General features: G+C 36.2%; 3 protein-coding genes across 3 annotated transcripts; 1 reads left to right on the top strand and 2 right to left on the bottom strand.

Moving 5' to 3' along the window:
- LOC18608887 (somatic embryogenesis receptor kinase 2) lies at nt 408-3155 on the top strand. The gene is made up of 7 exons (XM_007043798.2): nt 408-731; nt 835-967; nt 1641-1712; nt 2032-2175; nt 2279-2350; nt 2464-2535; nt 2647-3155. The coding sequence occupies exons 1-7, from the start codon at nt 626-628 to the stop codon at nt 2720-2722; spliced, it is 675 nt and encodes a 224-aa protein (XP_007043860.2). The 5' UTR covers nt 408-625; the 3' UTR covers nt 2723-3155.
- LOC18608888 (uncharacterized protein At2g33490) lies at nt 4231-11671 on the bottom strand. Its single transcript, XM_007043799.2, has 11 exons — nt 11055-11671; nt 10380-10452; nt 9731-9805; nt 9179-9240; nt 9016-9084; nt 8064-8092; nt 7764-7971; nt 7393-7677; nt 6708-6761; nt 5293-6275; nt 4231-4506 (listed from the first exon to the last, which is right to left on the bottom strand). The coding sequence occupies exons 1-11, from the start codon at nt 11172-11174 to the stop codon at nt 4500-4502; spliced, it is 1965 nt and encodes a 654-aa protein (XP_007043861.2). The 5' UTR covers nt 11175-11671; the 3' UTR covers nt 4231-4499.
- On the bottom strand, nt 15386-20733 carry LOC18608889 (pyruvate dehydrogenase E1 component subunit beta-1, mitochondrial). Its single transcript, XM_007043800.2, has 16 exons — nt 20578-20733; nt 20174-20221; nt 20017-20091; nt 19551-19631; nt 19418-19444; nt 19245-19307; nt 18996-19082; nt 17796-17921; nt 17447-17580; nt 17256-17328; nt 17036-17101; nt 16522-16560; nt 16321-16445; nt 16116-16230; nt 15841-15923; nt 15386-15678 (listed from the first exon to the last, which is right to left on the bottom strand). Exons 2-15 carry the CDS (start codon nt 20195-20197, stop codon nt 15855-15857), a joined length of 1104 nt encoding a protein of 367 aa, XP_007043862.2. The 5' UTR covers nt 20198-20221; nt 20578-20733; the 3' UTR covers nt 15386-15678; nt 15841-15854.

A 22302-nucleotide genomic window follows, 5' to 3' on the forward strand; every position in this document is an offset into this window, starting at 1 on the left:
TTCTTCCCCACTCCCATACTTTGATGCACGCACCCCTCTGGAATCTATAAACCAATGATATTTTGTTTTGTTGCAATTTTTTTTAATTTAAATTCTACGTAGTCCTCTAACCTCTCTGCACCACAGCCGGTGATGTCTATTTAAAGAAGAAAGCAAAATTCTTGAAGCATCAAATGGGGGTGTGTTGCATTGCACTAGAGAAGCTGTCCCACATGACTTTATTATGTACATTTGTGCTGATCGCTTCTTCCGGCTCTCAGATTGGTGGAGGGAAAAGAGCCAAGAGGAGAAAACGGTCTTAAAAGAAAAATGAGTGAGGGTATATTTGGGGAAGCAGTGGATGGTGAAAGCAACTGAACAAAAGGATAGGAGAGAGGTCCACTTCTCACTCAATTTAAACTTTGTAGTAGTTATTGTTTACGCTACAAAGCCAGCGGTCCTTTTATGGGCTCTATAAATCCTCTCAACAAAGGTTTTGATTCCCTGCTTCCAATACTTTTAACAAAATAGCAAAACATATCTCCAAAAACGCACTCTCTCTCTCTCTGAAACCTGAATAATATATTGCAGTCGTTAGGATCTTGAGATTTGACTCTTCTTAAATCTTTGATTCTGACCAAGTACCATGAACTTCCTGGCGCCGTTGCTAATGGCGATCCCTAGTCCAGTTCATGTCGTTCTTGTTGTTACTCTATTGAGCACTTTGGCACCGACAAGTGCAAATGTGGAAGGTAGACTAGGAATTTTCAGTTCCAATTAAACAATTTACTATATTCAAATGCAGTCTCCTAATGGCATGGATGTTATCCTTTGTGGGTGTATATTGATGAACAGGGGATGCTTTGTATGCTTTGAGGAGAGCTGTGAAGGACCCGGAAAACGTGCTGGAGAGTTGGGATCCAACATTGGTGGATCCTTGTACTTGGTTTCATGTTACCTGCGATGGTGATAATCGAGTTACACGTCTGTAAGTACCATTATAATCACTTCCAGCACCCTTTTTTTCTTTTCCTTTTCACTCATTTTACACCTTTTATGTCATGATGCATGTAGATGCTGTTTGTTTCTTTAGTCCGTTCCTATACTTGGGTATTTTGCTTGCTTGAGCTCTGGAAAGTTTTGTCAAGCCTCACTTACTTTTGTAAAATTGTAAAACTGGATCATGACTGTCTCATCTGGTTCTGGTGGATGAATATATGCGTTCTGCTTTTAGCCATTGGTCAGGTGGCTGAAGTGTTCTTGGCCTGGTGAAATCTGTTTCACAGGCAGTATTAAGGACCAAAACTTATTGTTTGTATATCTTCATCGATCAGCTAATAAACTCCCATGTGGGCTAGTTTTTTAAGATGATATAACATATTTAGCCTTAATTAATTTGCACTTGTACTTATGTTAGCAAACATTTCTTAATTAAATGCAAAGCAAAATAATTGGTGGATTTGTGTTATATCCGCAAGAGGAGCTGGAAAAATCATGAAAAATATATAGATTTGCCATTTGTGAGGAAAAGAAAAGGAACAAAAAAAGAAGGCGGTTGGTTCCTAAGAAATTGTTGTGCAAATTTTGAATTGAAATAGCACTAGCATTTGTCTATATGGATGTCGAAGAAATAACCAATGAAGTACTTAATAATGGTGCAGCGACCTTGGAAATGCAAAGCTGTCGGGCAGTTTAGTACCCGAGTTGGGAAAGCTGGAGCGTCTTCAATATCTGTAAGCATCCATTACAATGTCTTTGCTGCCAATGCATTCTTTAAGAAAGAAGAAATCGAGGAACCAATGACCTCACTTTCTGGGCATTGCTTCCGAGTTAAGTTATCGAGGGGATGTTAAAAATGGCTGGCTTGGAAGATAGTACTATCATGCACTAAATGCCGAGGCTGAGTCATTGTCATTGTCCTAGTTACCTGCTCTACTAACACCTCACCAACCATATTAGCTAGCCGGTGACTGTCGCCGTCGGATCACGGGCTGGCTGATTTTGATGTTAAATTATTATTATATTCTTTTCATGGTTGATGCATGTTTACAGGGAACTGTACATGAACAACTTGGTGGGTTCCATACCAGAGGAAGTTGGAGGACTGAAGAGCCTAGTGAGCTTGGATCTCTACCACAACAACCTCACTGGGTCCATCCCTGCTTCACTTTCCAAGCTCCCTAATCTAAAGTTCCTGTAAAGCCTTTCCTCTTTTTCTTTTCTATTACAAAGTTGAATTGATATTTGATGGTCATTAATGTTAACCTGTAACTAAGACTGTGGATTCATTCCCACGCAGGCGACTGAATAGTAACAGACTGAGTGGAAGAATACCAAGACAACTTACAAAACTTGGAAATCTAAAGATCCTGTGAGTCATCAGTCATGGCATTGGCATGGTTTAGTCTAGTCTCATTACAACACTCTTTTAGTCTAAAGATCCTCCTAGCCTGGTATTATTTAACACCTACTGTTGTCGAGCAGTGACGTATCCAACAACGATTTGTGCGGCACCATCCCTACCTCCGGCTCCTTCGCTAAGTTGTCAGAGGAAAGGTAATCAATAACTTTGAGTTCTGGTCTGGTACAGAATTAGAGTTTAAAGCTGCGATTTGCTCTCTTGCTTGGTTGTTTTATCTCGATTTTTTTTTCTTAATTTTTTTGCAGTTTCATGAACAACTCGAAACTGGAAGGACCAGAGCTGATGGGATTTGTGAGATACGATACTGGAGGGTGCAAATGATGCGCAGCAATGCCTCTTTTTGCCAATTCCATATATTGTCTCTTTATATGGAAACGGTTGTGTTACGTATACTAGTTATTACTTCGCACATAATAGCAGTAAAAGACTACTTGTATCAAGTAGTTGTCATCTTTGGGAGTCAAGCCTAAGCCAATTGTATCTCCTTTTGCTTGCTGCAATATGGAGTTCTTCATCCACTCTGCATCTGCTCCTTTGGATTTATCATTTTATACTATCAGACAGTAATTATTCGTGACATTCATCCACATAGGAAAAAAGAGCTGAAACATTCTAAATGCTTTCTTATCCACAGCACAACCAAACTTGTGAATGTGCTTGGGCACAAATTGCAGTGACAGATGCTGAGAATCACCATCCCCAGGATTAGTTCTCGATTACAGGAAAACAAATAAATGTTGTCAAGCTTTATAAATCCGGCAGAAGATCTTCTGGAGCTCAGCATTGGACAAGTCTTTCTCTCTACCCTTTCAACTTATCCAATGCCCCTAACTGAAAATACTAACGTGATTCAATTGCCCTATATCAATATTTGGACTATAACTCATAACCTGCAGGTTAAAATTAGGGAGACCTTCCCCATAAGCGCATGCAAATGAAGGAGAAAGGTATAAAATTCAAAATTACTCATTCAACAGTGCTGACCTGCTTTGATTTTCATTCTAGTGTACTCACAACAATAAAAAATAGAATACCTAAAACAGCAAGGGAACTCAACTCATCAGAATCAATAACAACAGTAATAACATTTTTGTGTATATATATAGGTGTACAGTGATTAGGTTTTGTTTGGTGGTATCAACTTTCATTATCTACTTTTTACTACAATGTACATCACAAGCTTTGTTATAATACAAAGGAAATAGCAAAATGGAAAAAGTAAACTTATTTAGTTAAATGGGAGAAAGTAACTAAAAAGTTAACATCCATCCAAGCAATATAAATGTACATTCAATCAGAAGCATATTTTCAAAAGCCTATAAAAGTCAAACTTTTAAAAAATAATAGATTGAAACTAAATGTGTCCCTATCCAATCATTACCTTTTGCATTAAGTAACTAATTTGAAACCGAAAGAAACCTTACTTGTCTCGCAATGGCAGTATTCCAGATTTCCCTCAAAGACCAAAGTTAACAGACAAAATATAGTATATATTTGTGGAAAACCATTTCAGTGTGCCCATTCCAACTATACATGTTCACCTAAAAATAAATGTTATTATGCAAGTTTTTTGAAGATCTCACTGGCAAAACTTACAGATATTGATTTGATACAACATAGAACTCCTGTTTCTAACCAAATTCTTCATCCATCAGCAGTGCAGTAAATTAATTTAGATTATATGAAATGCTGACTCCATCTTTTGTGGTTGGGTTATGGCTATGGAGGGTTGAGGCCTAAAGGAATGAGTCATGGACTAGTGAGAATATGACACCATAAGAGAAATCAATTCACCTATTCTGCCAAATATTATTTAGTAGTAATTTGCATTGGGTAAAAGAATTGAATTAGCTATTAAATGCCTTGGAGAAAATACAAAATTTCTCAAAAATGATGGAACACGTGACAATTATTTGACTGAGCCATGCCAAGTGTTCTCCATAATAGACAAGGAGTGGCTAAAACATATCAAAATGATATAGGAAAAATTAATAGACAAGGATATATTCACATATCTGCACTTGTATGATACGGTAAAGACTCTTTTTAGCCCCCATTGGTCAGAAATGAAAGCAGTACCAGAAATAGATTTAATCAATCAGCTCCTGCATTAATCACACATGCACAATCAGAAATAGAATAAAAAAGAAAAGAAAAGACAAAAGAAGCTATATAGAAGGCTCACCAGAATGCATTATATATACAATTGTTCATGCTATTGTAATATCGACCTTGCATGCCAGGGTAATACCAAAGAAAAGGACCACTAATGGAGCAACATAATCCATCAAAAGTTTCTAAAACTGCTGCTTGTTAAAAAACAACAGAATAAAGATGGCAGTATGACAAGAATATTCCAAGATTGCATTTACATTTCAAAACATCGACAGAGCTACACAGCCCCAATAAACTAGGAGACATAAACAAAAGTATCAGGACATAGAATTTCCGGGCCGGCCAGGCAAAATATTGAAATTGAGTTTGGTGAATTTACTGGATTTAAAGCATATATTTGACTTTTAAATATACACTCTATAAAACATGTGTTGCGTTGGATAGATGTTTAATAAAGTATCAGACCTATGCACTCCCAACCACTGTAGAAAATTGTGATGCAGTCGGTCCTTATTCACCATCTTCATATTGAAAGTACAAATGCACAAAGTACTCACATTTTAAGGCATATTCATGCTTTAACAAGTATTGAAAAGTTACAAAGTCAAGTATATATGGAGGAAGAAAATTGCATAAAAAAGCATTGATTAATCAACTGGTAAAGTCATCTCATCCAGTGATTCCCAGGAAATACCAACCAATACAGGAATTTAATCATTTTAGTGCATGTTGATCTAAATGGATCACAGAAAGCAAAACCATTGTGTTCTGATTACCTATCAATAGTCTCTGAACTAGTTGATGACGGCTGGATTCGAGATAAAGATATTGGTGTCAAAGGAGGTGAGGCAACATCTTCAGATATCCCTGAATTGACAGCAGTTTCCAGTGGCTTGGACACAGGTAATGACATCACTCCATGAGCGCTTGAGGGTATGGAGAAACTGCGGGTGACAACCTGTGGAGGTTTTGGCAGTGGAGAGGCTGCTCTTGACACCACTGATTTATTTGTAGCAGAGAGGGCTTGACTTCTAGACATCAAAGGGCCAGAATAACCAACCAAGCCTAAAGGTCTTGAAGACTTGGAGACTGAACTTGCTGGGGGTCTTGGAAGCTCATGAAGCTCACTTATTTTAGGTGATGACACAAAAGTAGGGGAAGTGTTTGGTGATACTTTTGGAGATGTTGATGGTGGTTGAGAGAATGGATTTCTCAAAATTGGCCCAGAGAACAATCCAGGATGTTCCACTGAAACAGGTTTAGTAGGCCATGGTTTACTTGTCAACGGACCAGAGAAGGCTTGTCGTTTGATTTTCTTGGAATCAGAAGCAGCAATTGGACTAACCCGCGAAAATAAAACCCTATCAGCCAAAGGAGGGGGTAGTCGAGTTGAAGAAGCATTATTATTGCTCTCTTTCAGCACTGACTGTGCATTCATAACAGCAGATCCAGAATATTTCTCATCTCCCAAAATCCTCTCATATTTCTTATGTTCAAGCGGAGATGAATGCCACAAATTATTTGAATGTTCATTTGAACTTGTCTTGAAAGATTGAGGAGCTGGATTACCTAATCCAATACAACCTTTTGTAGCAACTGGTGTAGGTAATACATATGAGTTGAACTTTCGTGCCAATAACGGTTGCATTGTCCCATAAGGGTCAGATTTGTTCTCAGCGAAAAGGGGGGCTGATTGGCTGCTGTTCCTCATTTCCCCTCTAAAGGAAAAAGAATGGCGGCGTGTTCTTTCTAGATTTTCCTGTAACATAACACAAGGAGCATTGAAGTACATGTTTGCTGCAAAAGGGGGGAACAAAGATAAATACAAAATTTGAGGTTATAGAGTTGCTTCAAAGGATGCATGTCATCTTGTGTTCCACAAATGTCCATGCATATAAATCTGTTGACCAATCACTGAAATTGCATGGTTAATTGTATAGTCCAGTGAAACCTGATATCTAACAGGATGATTAGTTTCAAAATATTTGATGGTAAAACAGTTTTACATTAAAAACCAATATCATTTGTCAGCAGATCAAGGACATATACCTTGGATTGCAATTAATAGAATGATACATTATCAGGAACTGGTCATTAGACAGCTCTATATGCACTTGTAAAAGACCCAAATTTGCAATATATATCCAGCCTCATATTGTGAATCATAACTAATAATATAGCTAGTTCTTACCTTTGCAGCCTCCACCATTGCAACTTGGGGAAATGTAAGGCCTCCTTGATCCAACTGCAAAAATCACAATGAAATCATTCTAAAAATACTACATTTAAAGGTACAAATAGAATTAGTTCTTATTTTCCGCAAGTCATCTCTGTGGGAAGTCCATACAACTCTCTTTATAACACTCAGGACCAATGTTTTAAAAACCGGACTGAAGGTTGAACTGGTGAGGCTCCTGGTTCAACCGGCCAGTCCAACTAAAGGTGGTGCTCTAGTTTAAAATGTGATTTTGGTATTAAATAAATATTGCAAACAGTAAACACTTAAAAAAAAACATGCACTTGGCTCAATGGTATGGTCATTAATAGACAGGGAAGAGGCCAAATGTTCAAATCTTACCACTAGCAAAGAATTTTTGAAATATTAAATAATAAAATAAATGCTTAAAACAGTTCAATGCTGGTCTGGTCTGGTTCAACCAGATTGGTTCAAATGACTCTATCGGACTGGATAGCAACCAGTTCTCTGTTGAACTGATCTGACCAGCAGGTCAAATCCGGTTTTTTCATCACTGCTCAGGACTCAGGAGAATGAATTTTATTCAGACACACACTCACACATACACATAAAACAATTGGATTTCAGCAAAAATGTTATTTAGCTTTTTGCATCCAGAAATAGCACGTTGAATAGTCACCTCCATCGAGTGTCGTGACGTAGGAACCATGTTCTGATCTTGTTCATTTTGTCCATAGTCGAAGCTCAATTCACCATCATCATGCACGTCATAAACATCGTCGTCGTCATCATCACTATAATCATCATCATCATCGTTATCATAACTGTCATCATCACCAACATTGTCTCCGTCATCATCTTCAAGTCCACTGAAGTGGTAATCAATATGCTGCTGCTCAGTGATCTTCTGCACATGTGGCTCTACTTCTTCAAGAGACTTAAGAGCCTTCTTAAAAAAGGACAACTGCTTTCAAGCAAAGGAAATAGATCAACAATCACCCACAGAAGGAAAAAAAAAGTTCAACAAAGTAGAGAAAACGGAAAAGAAACCTGAGCAGCATGGTGTCTGGCTGCTTGTGTAAGAAGGCTTCTTGATTGTCCTTGCTTCAGAGATTTCAAACGAAAGACAAATAAAGTTGCCTCCTCATCATATTCATCATGTGCTACTTGTAACTGTTGCATGGAGAAATTCTCCACTTTCCCACTTTTCGATCTTCCTTTTTCTTTGAGTCTCATTGCCATGTACTCGTACACATTTCTGTAGATAAAGGCACCAAATTTTAGAAGCCATTATCTTTGAAAGATGAATTTTGTGTCTGCAGATTTGTTTAAAAGAAATAAAACTTGGACCTTTTTTCATCACATTGCCGCTTCATCTCCTGTATCAACAAAGGGGAAAAACTTCAATATTACCTTATCAAAATGCTTAACTGGCTCTATAATATATAATGCAATACTTTGTTACTAAGTGATTCACCAATGAATATTTAAGCATTTGTCGGTATTATTCACATAAAACCTAAGAAAATGACGATGGATATGTCGATGCTTCTGAAGAAAAAAGCACATAACATACAGAGTTAAGATGCCAGAGAATCCCACATAAATCCTGTATCCAATGTTGGATTCTTACGTGGACCCTTACAATGTTTGAAAAATCTTAAGCCAATAATTATCACAATATAAAAAGCAAGTTTTCAAAGGGTAGGCCTTTCCATAACATTCAAAATGTCATTATAAGGGGTTCATATGCTTTAAAGCGAACACAGAGAGGAACAGAGAGGCATTTCCTTGGTCTTTCTTGGTTAATAAGTCCTATTACTTGAAAGAAATAAACAACCAAATATAACAAAGGCCTCTTTACCCCACTTGTTCACTCTTTCAGACAATTTCCAGGATGCAAAGCTTCAAAATTGTTTATGTTAACAGAAAAAATGTGGAATTAATAAATCTTAAAAGACTATACTCCTATCACCTGATCTTCAGGTGTTAGTCTTATCGCTAACCACAGGAAAAAAGTGGGGTTAATAAACTTAAAAGACTGTACTCCCATCACTTGATCTTCAAGTGTTAATCTTATCACTAACCCCAAATATCCACACATCATCATGATATTATGGACATTTAAAGGAAAAAATAATTACGACTAAATGATTGGAGCACTACATCAACAAGAAGAGTCAAAAAAACAAACTAAAAGCTACAACCTTCACATGATAGAATAATTAATACTAGCAAATTTGCACAGCAAAAGACCAAATAGAACTTGCCAATAATTGAATGAAAGGACATATGAACGAACCTCAACTATTCGAAGCTCATTAAGAAGGGAGTCCGATGGGCTTGTGATTGTCTTAAATAAATGAGACCGCTGAAGGATGCAAAGTAATAATTCATCAGCACAGAAAAAAAGTATGACATAAAATTTTATGAGAGCTTCCAGATGGTAACAAACAATGACTCACATAGCTATCGACATGTTTCTGGAGCTCGAACTGTACTTTTCCAAGCATTAATAATACTTTACCTGGACAGGAACAAAAGCAACTTAATTTCACACATACCTTTTTGAAATGGAATTGCTGCCACACACAAAAGAGTATGCATTCTGATGAAACAACTATTATCCATCCAAAACCAAGTACTACAATCCGAATGTGCAAAAAATGGGTAACCATAGTACCAATGCTAAACACATTTAAAAACCAATTTGCATCTTTCTAGAACTTGACATATGAAGGTAACAACACTAAGGATGCATTACAAATGTCAGAATATATTAAATGTGAATAAGCCAAGATTCAAATGAATGAAAAGAATTGACTTTTAGTTGATTCATCTCTTAAATCAAATTTGACATCCAAAACACAAGTAGTACTTCGAAATTGGGCAACTTATTGTGGAAAAAATTTATTTACCAGTGATGAGTACAAAAGTAAAGTCTTACATGGAAATTGAAAAGCCACCTGTTATTTGTTCAAGTTAACTGGTAACATTGAATACACACACACACTTACCACATTCTTCATCATCATTCAATGCCGTTTTTGCAAGAAGACAAGCACCCAATTCCCGCAATGACACCGAGAATTCTGAGAATAAACAGGACTAAATGAGAAATTTCAAGAAATGGCACAGCATACAAAGTCTTCCATATAAAAAGCTAGAGACCAGATAATTAATATTTGATCATCATGCTTGAGCTTGAACCAACAAATAAAATACCGTTAATGAACCAATGCCATCATTTTGCCAGCAACTATTTCCACTGCTAATTTTATAAAATTGTCAGTCTCCAGGGCTGCTACTTGAAAAGAAAACTTTAATTCAACAATAACGTTTGCATGTTGCAAAAGCAAGCGTTTAATAATTTTAGATGATAATAATGCTATAGCTCAACTCAATGTATTAATTACCATGAAAAGAACAAATCATGCCATCATAGAAAGAGCTTGAAATAATTGGAGGATGCCTATACAAGCATAAAATGGACAACCAGCTGCACGAGCAGCAAATAACAAAACAATCAACGCTCTAAAAACCATAACATGAACAAGATTCAAAGCATGCTTAAATGAATTTCATAAGACAATAATAATTTCAGTGACATACAAAGAAGAAATACAAGAACTTCACAAATTAATACAAAACATGTCAATAAATTACCGTAAGCACTATTTGCAGTTGCGGCAGCTGCAGAAAGTAAGCTATCATAACAGTCTCTCATATCCTCCATATCCTGCAGGCACAACAGAGTACAAAGATATCATACAAAATCGTTGATAGATCACCCCACCATTATAATCACCACATTTCAATTATTTGCAGTACACAACTTTAGGAAAGTGAAAATTCCAAGCCACGACTTTGAGCAACTTTCATTGGTCAAAGCATTCCTACTCTTAACCGTTTATACAACAAGTGCTGAATTAATCCTTTAAATCAAGTGTTCATTTTTGTTAAAATGCAAAGCAAAATTAAAGCTAAAAAGGACTCATTTTTTCAAGTAATCGACATATTTTAGCAAGCAATTATTCGAGGACCAGACCGGAAAGTTTGTTCAGTCAATAAAATTAAATAGAACAAAGCTTTTTTATAAAAAAAAAAAAAAAGTAACCTACAAATCTTTCCTAAAAAACCCTCTTAATTCATAATATCAGCTCCCAAAGCAGAGAGAAAACCCTAATTGAAAATTTGAAGGATGGAACGAGAAATCAAAATTAGGAAAGGAGCTGGAACTAGAAATTGCAATGACCGTGGAAAAATTTAAAAGAAAAAGAAAAGTTGCCCTTGGATTTGTTAGCAACCAAAGAAAGCAAGAAAGGGAGAGAGAGAGGTGACCTGAGAAGCCTGAGCGAGCTCGTCCAATTGAGCCAAAGGTCGAAGATCTCGTCGGTCCTTGGTTTCCCCACCGCGTTTGTGAAGTGCAAAACCTCGCAATCTTCTCAGAGAAGTCTTCATTTCGCTCTCGTTTGTTCTTTTTTCTTTGCCCCGAGATATACACAAACCTTTCTTGAAAAAGAAAAAATCCTCTTCTAATATCTGGTTTTTTACGTGATTTCAATTTGCAAGTTAAAAAAAAAAAAAGCAGAGTTCCGAGATCAAATCCCTTCTTCTTCTTCTTCCTTTGCTTCAGAGTATTTTTTTCTCGTTTCAACTTTGCATTATCATCATCTCATATCTGAATGGTTACGTCAACTACATAAAAGGAAGAGGGAAAGCATACAATCAACTCAACAACATACGTTGTAGGAATAGAATACAGAGACCCAGGAAATTGCTGTGTCTGACTTGTTCGCCCCGTTGATTCTTTTTTTTTCCCTTTTTTTGCTAATCTATTCAGACTTTTTTCCCTTCATTTCCTCAATGTAAAGTAGGTCGAAATTCACACAAACAAATGCTGCCTAAATCCTTTATTAAAGGCAACGCCCCCTTTTCCCAAGTTGAAAAATTATTTTTCAAAAAAGGAGTAGAATTGTTTTATACTATGTCAATTAATTCATAAACAAACTGTACAGCATGTGATATTGATGAAAGAGAGAGCAATAATAAATAAACAAGCTCAAGACTCATTATTTTTCTTTTTAATGAATGGTCGGGGCTCAATGTTGCGCTTACGATAACTTTATAACTTGATTTTTTTTTTATTTTATAATTAAAGAAAAGATATTTAAATTTTATTCTTTAAATAAAAAAATCATACACTAATTAATAAGTTAAATATTCAAGTGTAATTTTATTTTTTTTAATTTTATTACTCGATTTCTTTCTTTTTTTTTATTTTTAAAGAAAGTTAAATTTCCTAGCAATAAAGGTTAATCATTCTGTTTTGTAATTTAAATTTCTTTCATCTATTTTACTTCAAGGACCTAACCTAACTACTCTACTACTAATATCTACTATTTAACTTTGTACAATATTTATGATAATGAATTGTTCACCAAATTAATGAGTTCAATTGGATTTTGGCTAATAAATTAAGGTTCCCTTTAGTTGATATTCTTATTTGTCTTTGATTTTTATTTCTTACTTTTTTTGTCATGTTTTTACAAAAATAAAAAATAAAAATATTAATCTAACAGAAAATAAATTTAAAATATAAGATTTAAACCATGAGCATACCGTCACCAAGTTCTTAAAAAAAGAATGAAATTGTTAAATTTTATTAACGAATTTGGAGTTGTCATATATATATATATATGTATAGTCGTTAAAAATCAATTATTATCTGCTTCAAAATGTATGAAAAATAAAATAATGATAAAAGACTGGCTTTTAGAATATTATAGTCTTTTGACTGACCTCCTACTTTTCACTATTGGCCTCAACTCAAAACGTATTCAAACAAATATATATCCATCCAACGCCGAGTGATTAGTTGGAAACAAAGAAATAGTTAAGTTCCCACAAGTTTCATGGCTAAGTGGCAGATCTTTCCTTTAATAAGTGCCAAAATCTTGACCAGCGCTGCTGGAATCATTTCGTTATGGTAACTACTTAAATTTTACAGCAGGATTTGGTAGCAGAAGAAAAAGGAAACTGAGCTTCTGTTTTGGCACAATTTGGTCATTACCTTTCTTGGTTGCTTTGAATGAATTTGTCGAATTTTCAAAGTCAGTTCAGGTCCCATATGAGGCCAGGAACATCAATTTATTATTACACCAAAAGCTTAAAAGCTAGAAGACCAGTGAAAAGAAAATACTAGGAGGCAGTCGGGCAGAGAACCAAGACTTTTTTCGGTCAAGAAAGCGTGTTTCTTGGGGCCTACGTCTAGGACTTCCCTCTGTGTGTTTAGCAGTGTTGTTTTGGCTTCCGCTAATATTTCTGATCAAACCCTGTTGCGGCCGCTGTAATATCAGTTTCTTCTTATTCATATTTGTATTGTTGCAATTTATTCCAATTTTTCGCCTCCTTAATCAGGCCTGGAAAATCTTCCTTAATTAATCGTGTGTTAACAACGGATCAATATTCCTGTGTTTCAACTTAAAAGTTTCTACTATCCAATTCCAACCAGGCTCACAAAGGCTTTTGATTTCCTGGCATGCATGCCCAACTCGGCAGCAATAAGCTAATACTACTAGTCTACTTGCGAAGGAGGAGGGTAACAAAACTACATGAACAAGGCCAAAAAAAAAAAAAAAACCAAGAAGAAGAAGAATATGAAAAGAAAAAAGAAACGAGTTCAATTAACAAAAATACTGAAACTGCTTTCCACACGAATTAACATAACAACAAGAGATTAGCTGCTGCATCTAAAACTTATGCGTGATGTGGTTGATTTCTGCACGAATGATCCAGATTCAAAGGATATTGATTATGGTACTATTACTCCTCAGACGGTGCAAGTGTCCTAGAACAGCTCATGGCTTGGCTTGGAGTACTTGCACAGTAACAGTAGACTCTCCAGGAAAAAGATGTTACAGACAAAGGAAATTGTAGAGAGACGTTTCAACTTTTTTGATTTAATGGTTCCAGTACGCTTCAGAAAACAGATGACAAAATGGCATGTGATGCGCTAGCTCAAAGTCATCCTTTAGAAAGCGATCTAAATGAAAAATTCTGACCACTTTTGCATTTTGTCTGAAATTCTTTCAGCAGTCCAATTACCATTTCACGCAGGTCGCTTACTGTATGATGGCTTTGAGTAATGCAAAAGCACCAAATGGAAGCAGCGATTTTAAAAGTCGGTCTCAAATTCTGGCATCACCAGATGTGCAGCATGGCGTTCCAAGTAATCAACATATAGTTTCTTCTTCATGTTCTTCTCGCACTTGACCTCATTCTACTCTCCAAGAGAATAGGTTTACAGGAATATTCTACTAATGTTAATTTCCCTGCTAAAGCCTAAATGTTTATCCAACATACATATACACACACGGTCGAGCAGGCCAGGTGGTTTATTACCGGCGACAAATTAAGCCGTTGGCCTGCCAGACCCTCGCCGCCTAGGCCTATGTAGTCGTGATTTTGAACGTACATGAAAATCTTATTGGTCCCATTGTCATATGTTTTAACCATCAGAATGGAGGTGTGAATGGATCAAGCCTAGGGACTCAGACATCAGACCGACACCCAATAAAATTGGCGGGATACAGAGAAGATCATCATGACCTAAGCGTTGTTCAAAGAAGATGAACAAGGAGGCACAAGATAAAAACTTCCATGTCTTTGAATGAACCATGCAGGTGTGCAAAAATCACGCATAGGACCTGAGAAATGCCAAGGTGGTTAGTGGTTACGGTTATCACCTGTATTAGGCCAACGACGACAAAGAAATCAACCAATCAATCGATTCCTAACAGATTCTCATTTCGAGACCAGTGACTAAAATCAAGGTGTGAAGCTTGGGTAATCACACTATCTTTATCATCGCAATTGAGTGGAAATACCACCACCAACCTTGAATTCAAGCTTTAACTTCTGTTTGTTAGTTTTTATACCGTTTCTTTCCACCATTAATGTCTCCTATCCTCACATACCACAAACACACTGATCGTTGAAAGCGTCCTTCTCCAATTCCAACGATCTTTTCCATCCAGCTCAAGACTTATCTTTTGAGCCTGATCATACTCGATACATGCTCTCTTGAGCCTTGAAAGGTCATGGGCCAAACCTCTTGAGTCCTAAGGAGGGATGCTGTAATCCAATCTTTTAGCTCCTAGTAGCATCGAACAATCCACTTATATTTTGCTCCAAACCAACATTACCCATGGACTCGGAGGGTAGACAGTCTTTAAATTAAAAAAGTCAAACAACTCTATGTACGGGCTAGAGAGGTTGCGAGGGAGTAGCAAGTGAATGGTTCTCCTTCTACCTTCCCAACTGCACGAGACTGGGAGTTTTCAAATAGTGTCTTTGACATACTGCATTCAATGAATTTTAGGTAAGGTTAGGGAGAGTGGATTTTGAAGCCTCACCTAGCCGACTGCCATCCCTTGAAGTAATGGTGACAATTAGGCCAGGCGGCAGACATGGCGTGACCGATCAGCCAAAGGCCAGTACCCAGCAGTCACCGTTATTCATGGCCCTGCCTAAGGCAACCATTCACTCGTGGCAGCCACCAATTACTAGTTCTAACCCAGGTTACTCAAAATATGATGACTTACGAATATCCCTTTTATGACTACAAGATCTACATTATTAACTTAACCTGTAGTTATCCTTTATCATTATTTGGTAATCTTGTAATACCAAATCAAATCAATGCTTTCAAAAATTATCAAACTGAACAAAAATAAGATTGAAACACATGGTCAGAAACAGTAGCAGAGCCCTTTCCAGAGGGCGTGCACCAGATAAAGAGGAAAAACATAAAATCGACTTCCAAGGATTGAACAGGTTATGTTCACATGACAAATAATGTCACAAAATTTCCCGCCATTTCTAACGATCTCCCAGTTATTAAATGAAGCAGCTCCTCCCCAGAAGTGTTGAGAAGGCAAAAAATATCATATCCCTCTAATTCCTGAAAAGATTCATTGGTTACATTAAGAATTGAACACTGATAACAAGTCCAAGGCAAGATAAAAAAACACTACAACTCAGCAATAGGACTACAAACGCAATAAAAAGCAACATGCAATTGGCCAACTTTGGCACATAACCTGTATTAGGAAAAATTTCCTACCTGGATCGGTTCAATTATGCAGCAGCAGCCAATGGTACAGACCTGTAGCATGCTCTCTTGGCAGCACGGACAATGTCTTCAACCTGCAGAATCCATAAATGAATAAATTAACCTATACAAATATGACATATGTGAAGGAACCAAACTAGCTGATTTGACAAAAAGCTTAGGAAGAAGGGGAGTCGATTAAAGAAGAAAGACCCTAGTTGTCAGATGCCTCGAATAGAAGCTTGTAAAACTAGTCAAAATAAAAGCATTGGGAGAAAAGGAATGACCTGTGGCACAGCCATTCTCTCAAGATTTGCTGCATATGGCATAGGAACATCAGCTCCAGCAACTCTCTCAACAGGTGCATCAAGATAACCAAAACTCTCCTCAACTACAGATGCACTGTAAAAGAAGTATGCTGTGTAAGTTATAGAAGGTGCCAGAATATTTAGTAAGCAGAAATTAAATGATTAAAGTGAAAAGACCCCAAACCAAATTTCAGCACCAACACCATGTTGAGGAAACCCTTCTTCAACTGTTATTAATCTGTTGGTTTTCCTGACTGAGGTGTTGATTGTGGATCTATCTAGCGGCCTGATAGAACGCAGATTGATAACCTGTATTTAACAAAAATCAGTCATTGCATCTCTTTTGAATTTGTAAGGACTTGCACTTCTTTGTGTTATAATTTACCTCAGCATCAATTCCATCCTTTTCAAGTATCTCAGCTGCCTGAAGAACAAACGGTCTCTTAGTTAATAAACCCACAAGCCAACATATTAGTACTATATAATTAAATTATTAGGAAATTACAAACGAGTTACAAAGAAAGAAATCCATAAAGGAGAACTCAGCAGCCCAATATGATACTGGATGTCCCATTAACAAGAGCTCTAAGCTCGCAGGTCTTGAGCACATGGATTAAAGATAGTCTAACTAAACACAGAAGCCTGCTGTACACAAGATAAATGGAGTATCCACCAAAGTCACTAATAGCAACGAAAACATCACGCACCAGGTGAAAAATACTTGGCACTTTCCATGGCCATTAATTATAAGAACAATCTTTTTTCACATGACATGAAGTTCTACTTTAGATTACTCCTTTATTTCTCAGCTGTAGAATCTTGTGCACTTGCATTGACAATCTATCTCGAACGATAATTCTGCACACCATATCCAAACAGATATTGCACACAAGACATACCTTAAGTGCATGGCCCACCATTTTTGAAAAAGCTGTAATAGTCACATCCTTTCCTTCTCTCTCTATCTGTTAAAGGCGACAGTTCAGCAGTAAATGTAAATGCCATGAAAATGCAGCATACTGAGATATGAGTTACAGCAGATTCATCGGCTGCAAGAGCATAAAAAATGGTAATAATGACAGTCTTGTAAGTAAGTTTTCAGGGAGATAATAGCATTACCTTAGCTTTCCCAATTGGAAGGCAAAAACTGGAATCAAGAACTTCATCAGAAACAGGGAATGACTCACCATATCTGAAGCAGAATAATTGTATCGGAGCAAAGTCAGACATTAAAATTCTAATTGAAGAAGCACCGGTAGGGTGGAGTGGGGGCTCTATACAAAAGAATCATATTTTACCAATTTACTTACAACAACTCATTTTCAAGGAAAATAACTGGGTCAGGATCTCTAATAGCAGCCTTGAGCAGTCCACGAGCATCTTCAGAATTGTATGGTGTCAGCACTTTCAATCCAGGACAAGAAGCATACCATGCTGCGTAACACTGGATAATAACCGGGAAGACAAAATTATCAAACAAGCTCCTTATTATATTAAAACTCAGCAACTCCAAAAAATGGAAATAATTATACAGTAATCACAAAACCTAGTACAAAACAAATCAATTTTCAAACTCAGTAGGCTCTGGGAACAGGAAAGAGTGGATGAATGTAAACTATCCAAATGATGGGTGCAAGTATCAGTAAAAAGAAACCATACCTGAGAGTGTTGGGCGCCAACACCAGCAGCAGCACCATTAGGTCCTCTAAAAACAATGGGTACAGATATCTGGCCAGCAGACATGTAGTTGGACTTCGCAGCAGAGTTAATAATGTGATCAATTGCCTGCAAAAAACCACAAACAGATCAAAGAGAAATTTGCATCAGAACAAAAATATGATAAAAACACATTTTACAGTAAGCAAAGTCATTTAACTTATTTACTGCCATTAAAAAGACCAATGTTAATGTAGCTTTAAATTTGAGACATTCCGACACACAATAATGACTAAATGTAGATCTTGGGAAAACAACACGAGTATATCCAAGTACATATGATGTTGGAAGAGTCTAAAACATCATCCAAATCACTTGCTCTTTTGAACATTTTCTTGTAGGATGTGAGCAGGAGGGAAATCAATCATGATTCAAAAGCTACAGACATCTTTCACAGCAAGATGGCTACCACAAGAACTCCAAAGACTCCATATTTTTATAAAGCACATATCCTTGGAAGCTCCATATGTTTGCTTGCCTTAACAGCAGTTCTTTGATAATTAGCCAATATATAATTCACCAAAGAAATTAAAAAGTTGAATCTAACAACATGCTTTGGCTTCTTTAACTAGAACTGTACAAGATAGAACAATTAATGATAACCAGATAACCAGCTCCGACAACAAAGTATAATCATTCTCTGCCCTTCACACTTTCCATTTGTAATCAGACTTAAACTGTGGCTTCTAGTGTCTCGATCCAATGGTAGATGCTAGCAAATTCATGGTTTACTAAAGCAAAAATCTACAACCATATGTATTCAGAATTATTTCCAGGAAAGAGAAGATCAAGATAACAGTTACATAATTTAGCACATCCTTCTTATTCAGCCTGTATATCTTATTACAAAAGCACAGGTTGAACAGATTATCCACTCATGTTCATTCAGTATGTTAGGCTTCAAGGCAAACATGCATACTTCATTCATTCAAACTTCTAAGAATTTCGACAACATGCTACAACAACATTTTTAACTTGACTGTCTTAAAACAGAAAGCATGTGATCTTATAGTATCTCATTTTTTTCCATGACATACATATCAGTTGATCTTAAAATAATTTCCAGATTCTATGAAAATGGTAGCGCTCAAAGAAACTAGTACAAGTATACAGAAGCAGAAATCAAAAACAGAACCCTCTAACCTGCATGGAGAAGTTAAATGTCATAAACTCCACCACAGGCTTCAGACCATAGTAAGCAGCGCCGACCCCAATCCCAGTAAAACCAGCCTGTGAAACATGAAATAAACAACTGTGGTGAGAAAAATGTAATAAAAGGCACCAATCCACACCCACGTAATGAGCATGTGAGATTACTCATTAGATCAAATAATAATGAAAATCAGAAAAAGAATTAAAAAGGAATAGCATACACATGGCAACAGTAATAACCTCAGTAATTGGAGTATCAAGAACCCTCTCAGGTCCATACTTCTCCAAAAGCCCCTTGGATATCTACAAAAGATGGGAAAAATTCCAATCCTCAGACAGATGTAAGAATGCTTCTATGGCCTCTAACATACACGGCGAAATAAGGATTTTACTCTTCAGAAAGAAACGCTAACCTTGTAAGCACCTTGATATTCTCCAACCTGCATTTACAAGGTTAAAAACAAAAAACATAAGAACAGGCATAAAAAAAAAAGCCAAAAAGGTTGTTATAATTATCAAAAATAGTTCTTGTTAACATTTCCTCACCTCTTCACCCATCAAAAAGACTTTCGGATCAGCCGACATCTCCTCATCAAGAGCAGAGTTTAAAGCTTCTCTCACTGTCATCTGTGCATAATTGTTATTACACACACAACCAAAAAAAAAAAAATTCAACACTCCTTGAAAGCCAAGCCTTGCCTTTAAGCAGAGACTATCAATAGCAAAAGCAACTGAACATAACTGCAAGAAAATGCAAAATATATGCCTACACAAACAAAATACAAGCATAATCATATCTTTGTGAATGCATGTGCAAGCACATATGAGTGCAGGTCTTTCTTCTGAATTTGTTAATTGAAGCGGGTAACCTATAGAGTGGCTCCTAAGATTAAACACAGCTACTCTATTGTGAAAGAGTTAACACTTGTACCATGCAAATTGATATCTAATAGCATTAAACCCACAACAATTATAGAACTACGCCAAGAAAATAAAAAGGGTAAAAAATTACCTGTTTTGCTGCAGATGAGTAACTTCTCAATAGCGACACTCCCGGTCGAACCTTCTGCAGTGACTGCCCCAAAACCTTAAGAAACAAAAAAGCCTATCATATCCATTGAAACTTTAATTAAGGTATATGAGAGAGCAGGAGAGTTTCCAGAGCTTACCTTTTGCCTTACGATTCCCAACATCTTTCCTCCTTCACTTGGCTTTTCCTAATCACCAAAATAACAACATATTTGTAAATGATTCCATTTATTGCAAAGCTAATCCGAGTTTCATATAAATAAAATAAGCAGAAAATAGATATCACAATGTAATTAGAGCATTGATCAGTGTAAAATGCTTATTCAACTTACTAACTATGAGGATTTTCGATTCCAAAAAAAGTAAATCGGAGACTTAAATCGGTAACAAATGATTCAGAAAAAAAAATAAACGAAAATATATTCTTACACAAGGAGAGATGAAATCAAGAAATCTAAATCTGAAGAAAAAAATGCTAAAAAGCGGGAACCGAACGCTAATCGACGAAAAATCGAATCGGATCAAGGAGATAAGAAGAACGCACCTGTTTCTCAAATGATGTAAAAAAAAATGGAGTTTGGAAATAGGTTTTTATTTATAAGGAAATTAACCGGCAAGGAGATGGCCAAAAAGAATGGAGAGAAGCAAAGAGGGGGAAGCTCAGCTAAGCTAATAATACACTAGCTTGAGGAAAATAAAAAATTTATTGCCTTTCCATTTGAACCACTTTTTCTTTGTTATTTTTTTCTATAAAAAATTGAACATTCCGCAAATGATAGTATGCGGACAAAGTCATTTTAACGGTCAGGATCCAATCTTAATGTACAGGGAGAACAATCGGGCGGTGCAGTTTCAACCGGAGGGGAGATATTTAACGTTATTTATTTATTGGGAATTTATCAATTTGTCGTCGGGGATATTGCGGTCATTGCACGAGGGAAAGTAGGGGCATGTTTGGCAGAGAAGTGTTGCTGCTGCTTGTTGTCAAAAATGAGAAGCTGACACTCGAAGATTCAATGGGTCGTCCAACCAGGGGTAGAATTTAAACCCACAAACAGCAAAAAATCTCCGAAAGAATAACAATTATACAGAAGGAATCTTCCGAGTGAGAAATGCTGGTGAGTGCGCGCCCAGCGACCACGCCAAGTGTTGGGTTCCTTGCTTTCACCTACCACTGCCGTTTTTATTAGGTAGATTAATCTTAATTGTTTAATTGTTAATATTTTCGTTTTCTTCTTTTTTTTTTTTTTTAATTCGTCCATCCTAATGCGTTGTACGATGATAACCTAAAGAAATGGGATATTTGTTCTCCGGTATCCAAGTTTCTTGTTTTTTCGTTGTAGTCGAATGTTTAAGAAAAAGTCAAACTTGGAACCTATGTTCAAGATATGCTAGTAACAAATAAGAAAAATATTAGGAGATAATGACTCTTCATGATTTCTTAAAGGTCATTAAGCCAAATATTAATGTACAAATAAAAAGTTAACGCATAAATAAAAAAAATGCTACAAATTCTTCATTACAGATTGCCATGATCATATTGATTTTTCTCCGTCATAAAACTGATACTAACATTATTTTACACTACATATTGTAAAAATATAAAGACTAGTAGATATAAAGGTTAATATCATTCATTATTCCTGCAATTACTCTGAACACTTTGACAGGACTTATGCTTGCAGTAAATTCTACATGCACAAAGCAAAAGACGACTGAAGATATAGCGTATAAAACAAAAAGAAAAAATTGACTTTTTTTTCATTAAAAAAAGAATTCTTTGAAAAAAAAAAACAGGTACATATATACTAAGGTAAATATTTGAGTGTAAATTAATTTTATTAATAAATTTAAACATGATAATGTAACAAAAGGTTCGAAAGAAAAAAGAATAAAGATGACACAAAATTTTTATTTACGTTGTCTAATAGCCAACAATTGGAAATCTTGAACAAAATATTAAACCAGAATTTGATTTATTCCTGAAGGGGACAAAGTGAAGTAGCCTTAAAGGTACCCAACCTTGGATCCGATTTTCGGTTGATTAAGTACATATATGTCATGCTTTTTCTTTAAGCAATATATATATATATATCTGTGTCCGTAGCATTACCTAGGTTTCGTTCGCTTTGATGGGGAATAAATGACTTTGATGTAATTGCTAACAAATTAGGCAAACCTATCTTTGGCAGCCCACACATTCGATGTCGACTTTTCAAGTCACATTCTTATCATGGGCAAATCAGGTTTATTTTTACTTTTGGATCGA

The sequence above is a fragment of the Theobroma cacao genome, chromosome 2 (assembly GCF_000208745.1).
Source record: "Theobroma cacao cultivar B97-61/B2 chromosome 2, Criollo_cocoa_genome_V2, whole genome shotgun sequence".
Classification (NCBI taxonomy): Eukaryota; Viridiplantae; Streptophyta; class Magnoliopsida; order Malvales; family Malvaceae; genus Theobroma; species Theobroma cacao.

What these genes read in the sequence shown, in the direction of transcription:
- LOC18608887 (XM_007043798.2), top strand. Translation starts at nt 626, where the DNA reads ATGAACTTCCTGGCGCCGTTGCTAATGGCGATCCCTAGTCCAGTTCAT. An exon ending in CTCCCTAATCTAAAGTTCCT is followed by an intron (nt 2,176 to 2,278) that starts GTAAAGCCTTTC and finishes ATTCCCACGCAG; the next exon opens with GCGACTGAATAGTAACAGAC. An exon ending in GCTAAGTTGTCAGAGGAAAG is followed by an intron (nt 2,536 to 2,646) that starts GTAATCAATAAC and finishes ATTTTTTTGCAG; the next exon opens with TTTCATGAACAACTCGAAAC.
- LOC18608888 (XM_007043799.2), bottom strand. Translation starts at nt 11,174, where the DNA reads ATGAAGACTTCTCTGAGAAGATTGCGAGGTTTTGCACTTCACAAACGC. An exon ending in GAATGATGATGAAGAATGTG is followed by an intron (nt 9,241 to 9,730) that starts GTAAGTGTGTGT and finishes GTTCCTGTCCAG; the next exon opens with GTAAAGTATTATTAATGCTT. An exon ending in CGGCAATGTGATGAAAAAAG is followed by an intron (nt 7,972 to 8,063) that starts GTCCAAGTTTTA and finishes CTTTATCTACAG; the next exon opens with AAATGTGTACGAGTACATGG.
- LOC18608889 (XM_007043800.2), bottom strand. Translation starts at nt 20,197, where the DNA reads ATGTTGGGAATCGTAAGGCAAAAG. An exon ending in TTCCAATTGGGAAAGCTAAG is followed by an intron (nt 17,102 to 17,255) that starts GTAATGCTATTA and finishes CGCCTTTAACAG; the next exon opens with ATAGAGAGAGAAGGAAAGGA. An exon ending in AGGATGGAATTGATGCTGAG is followed by an intron (nt 16,446 to 16,521) that starts GTAAATTATAAC and finishes TGTTAAATACAG; the next exon opens with GTTATCAATCTGCGTTCTAT.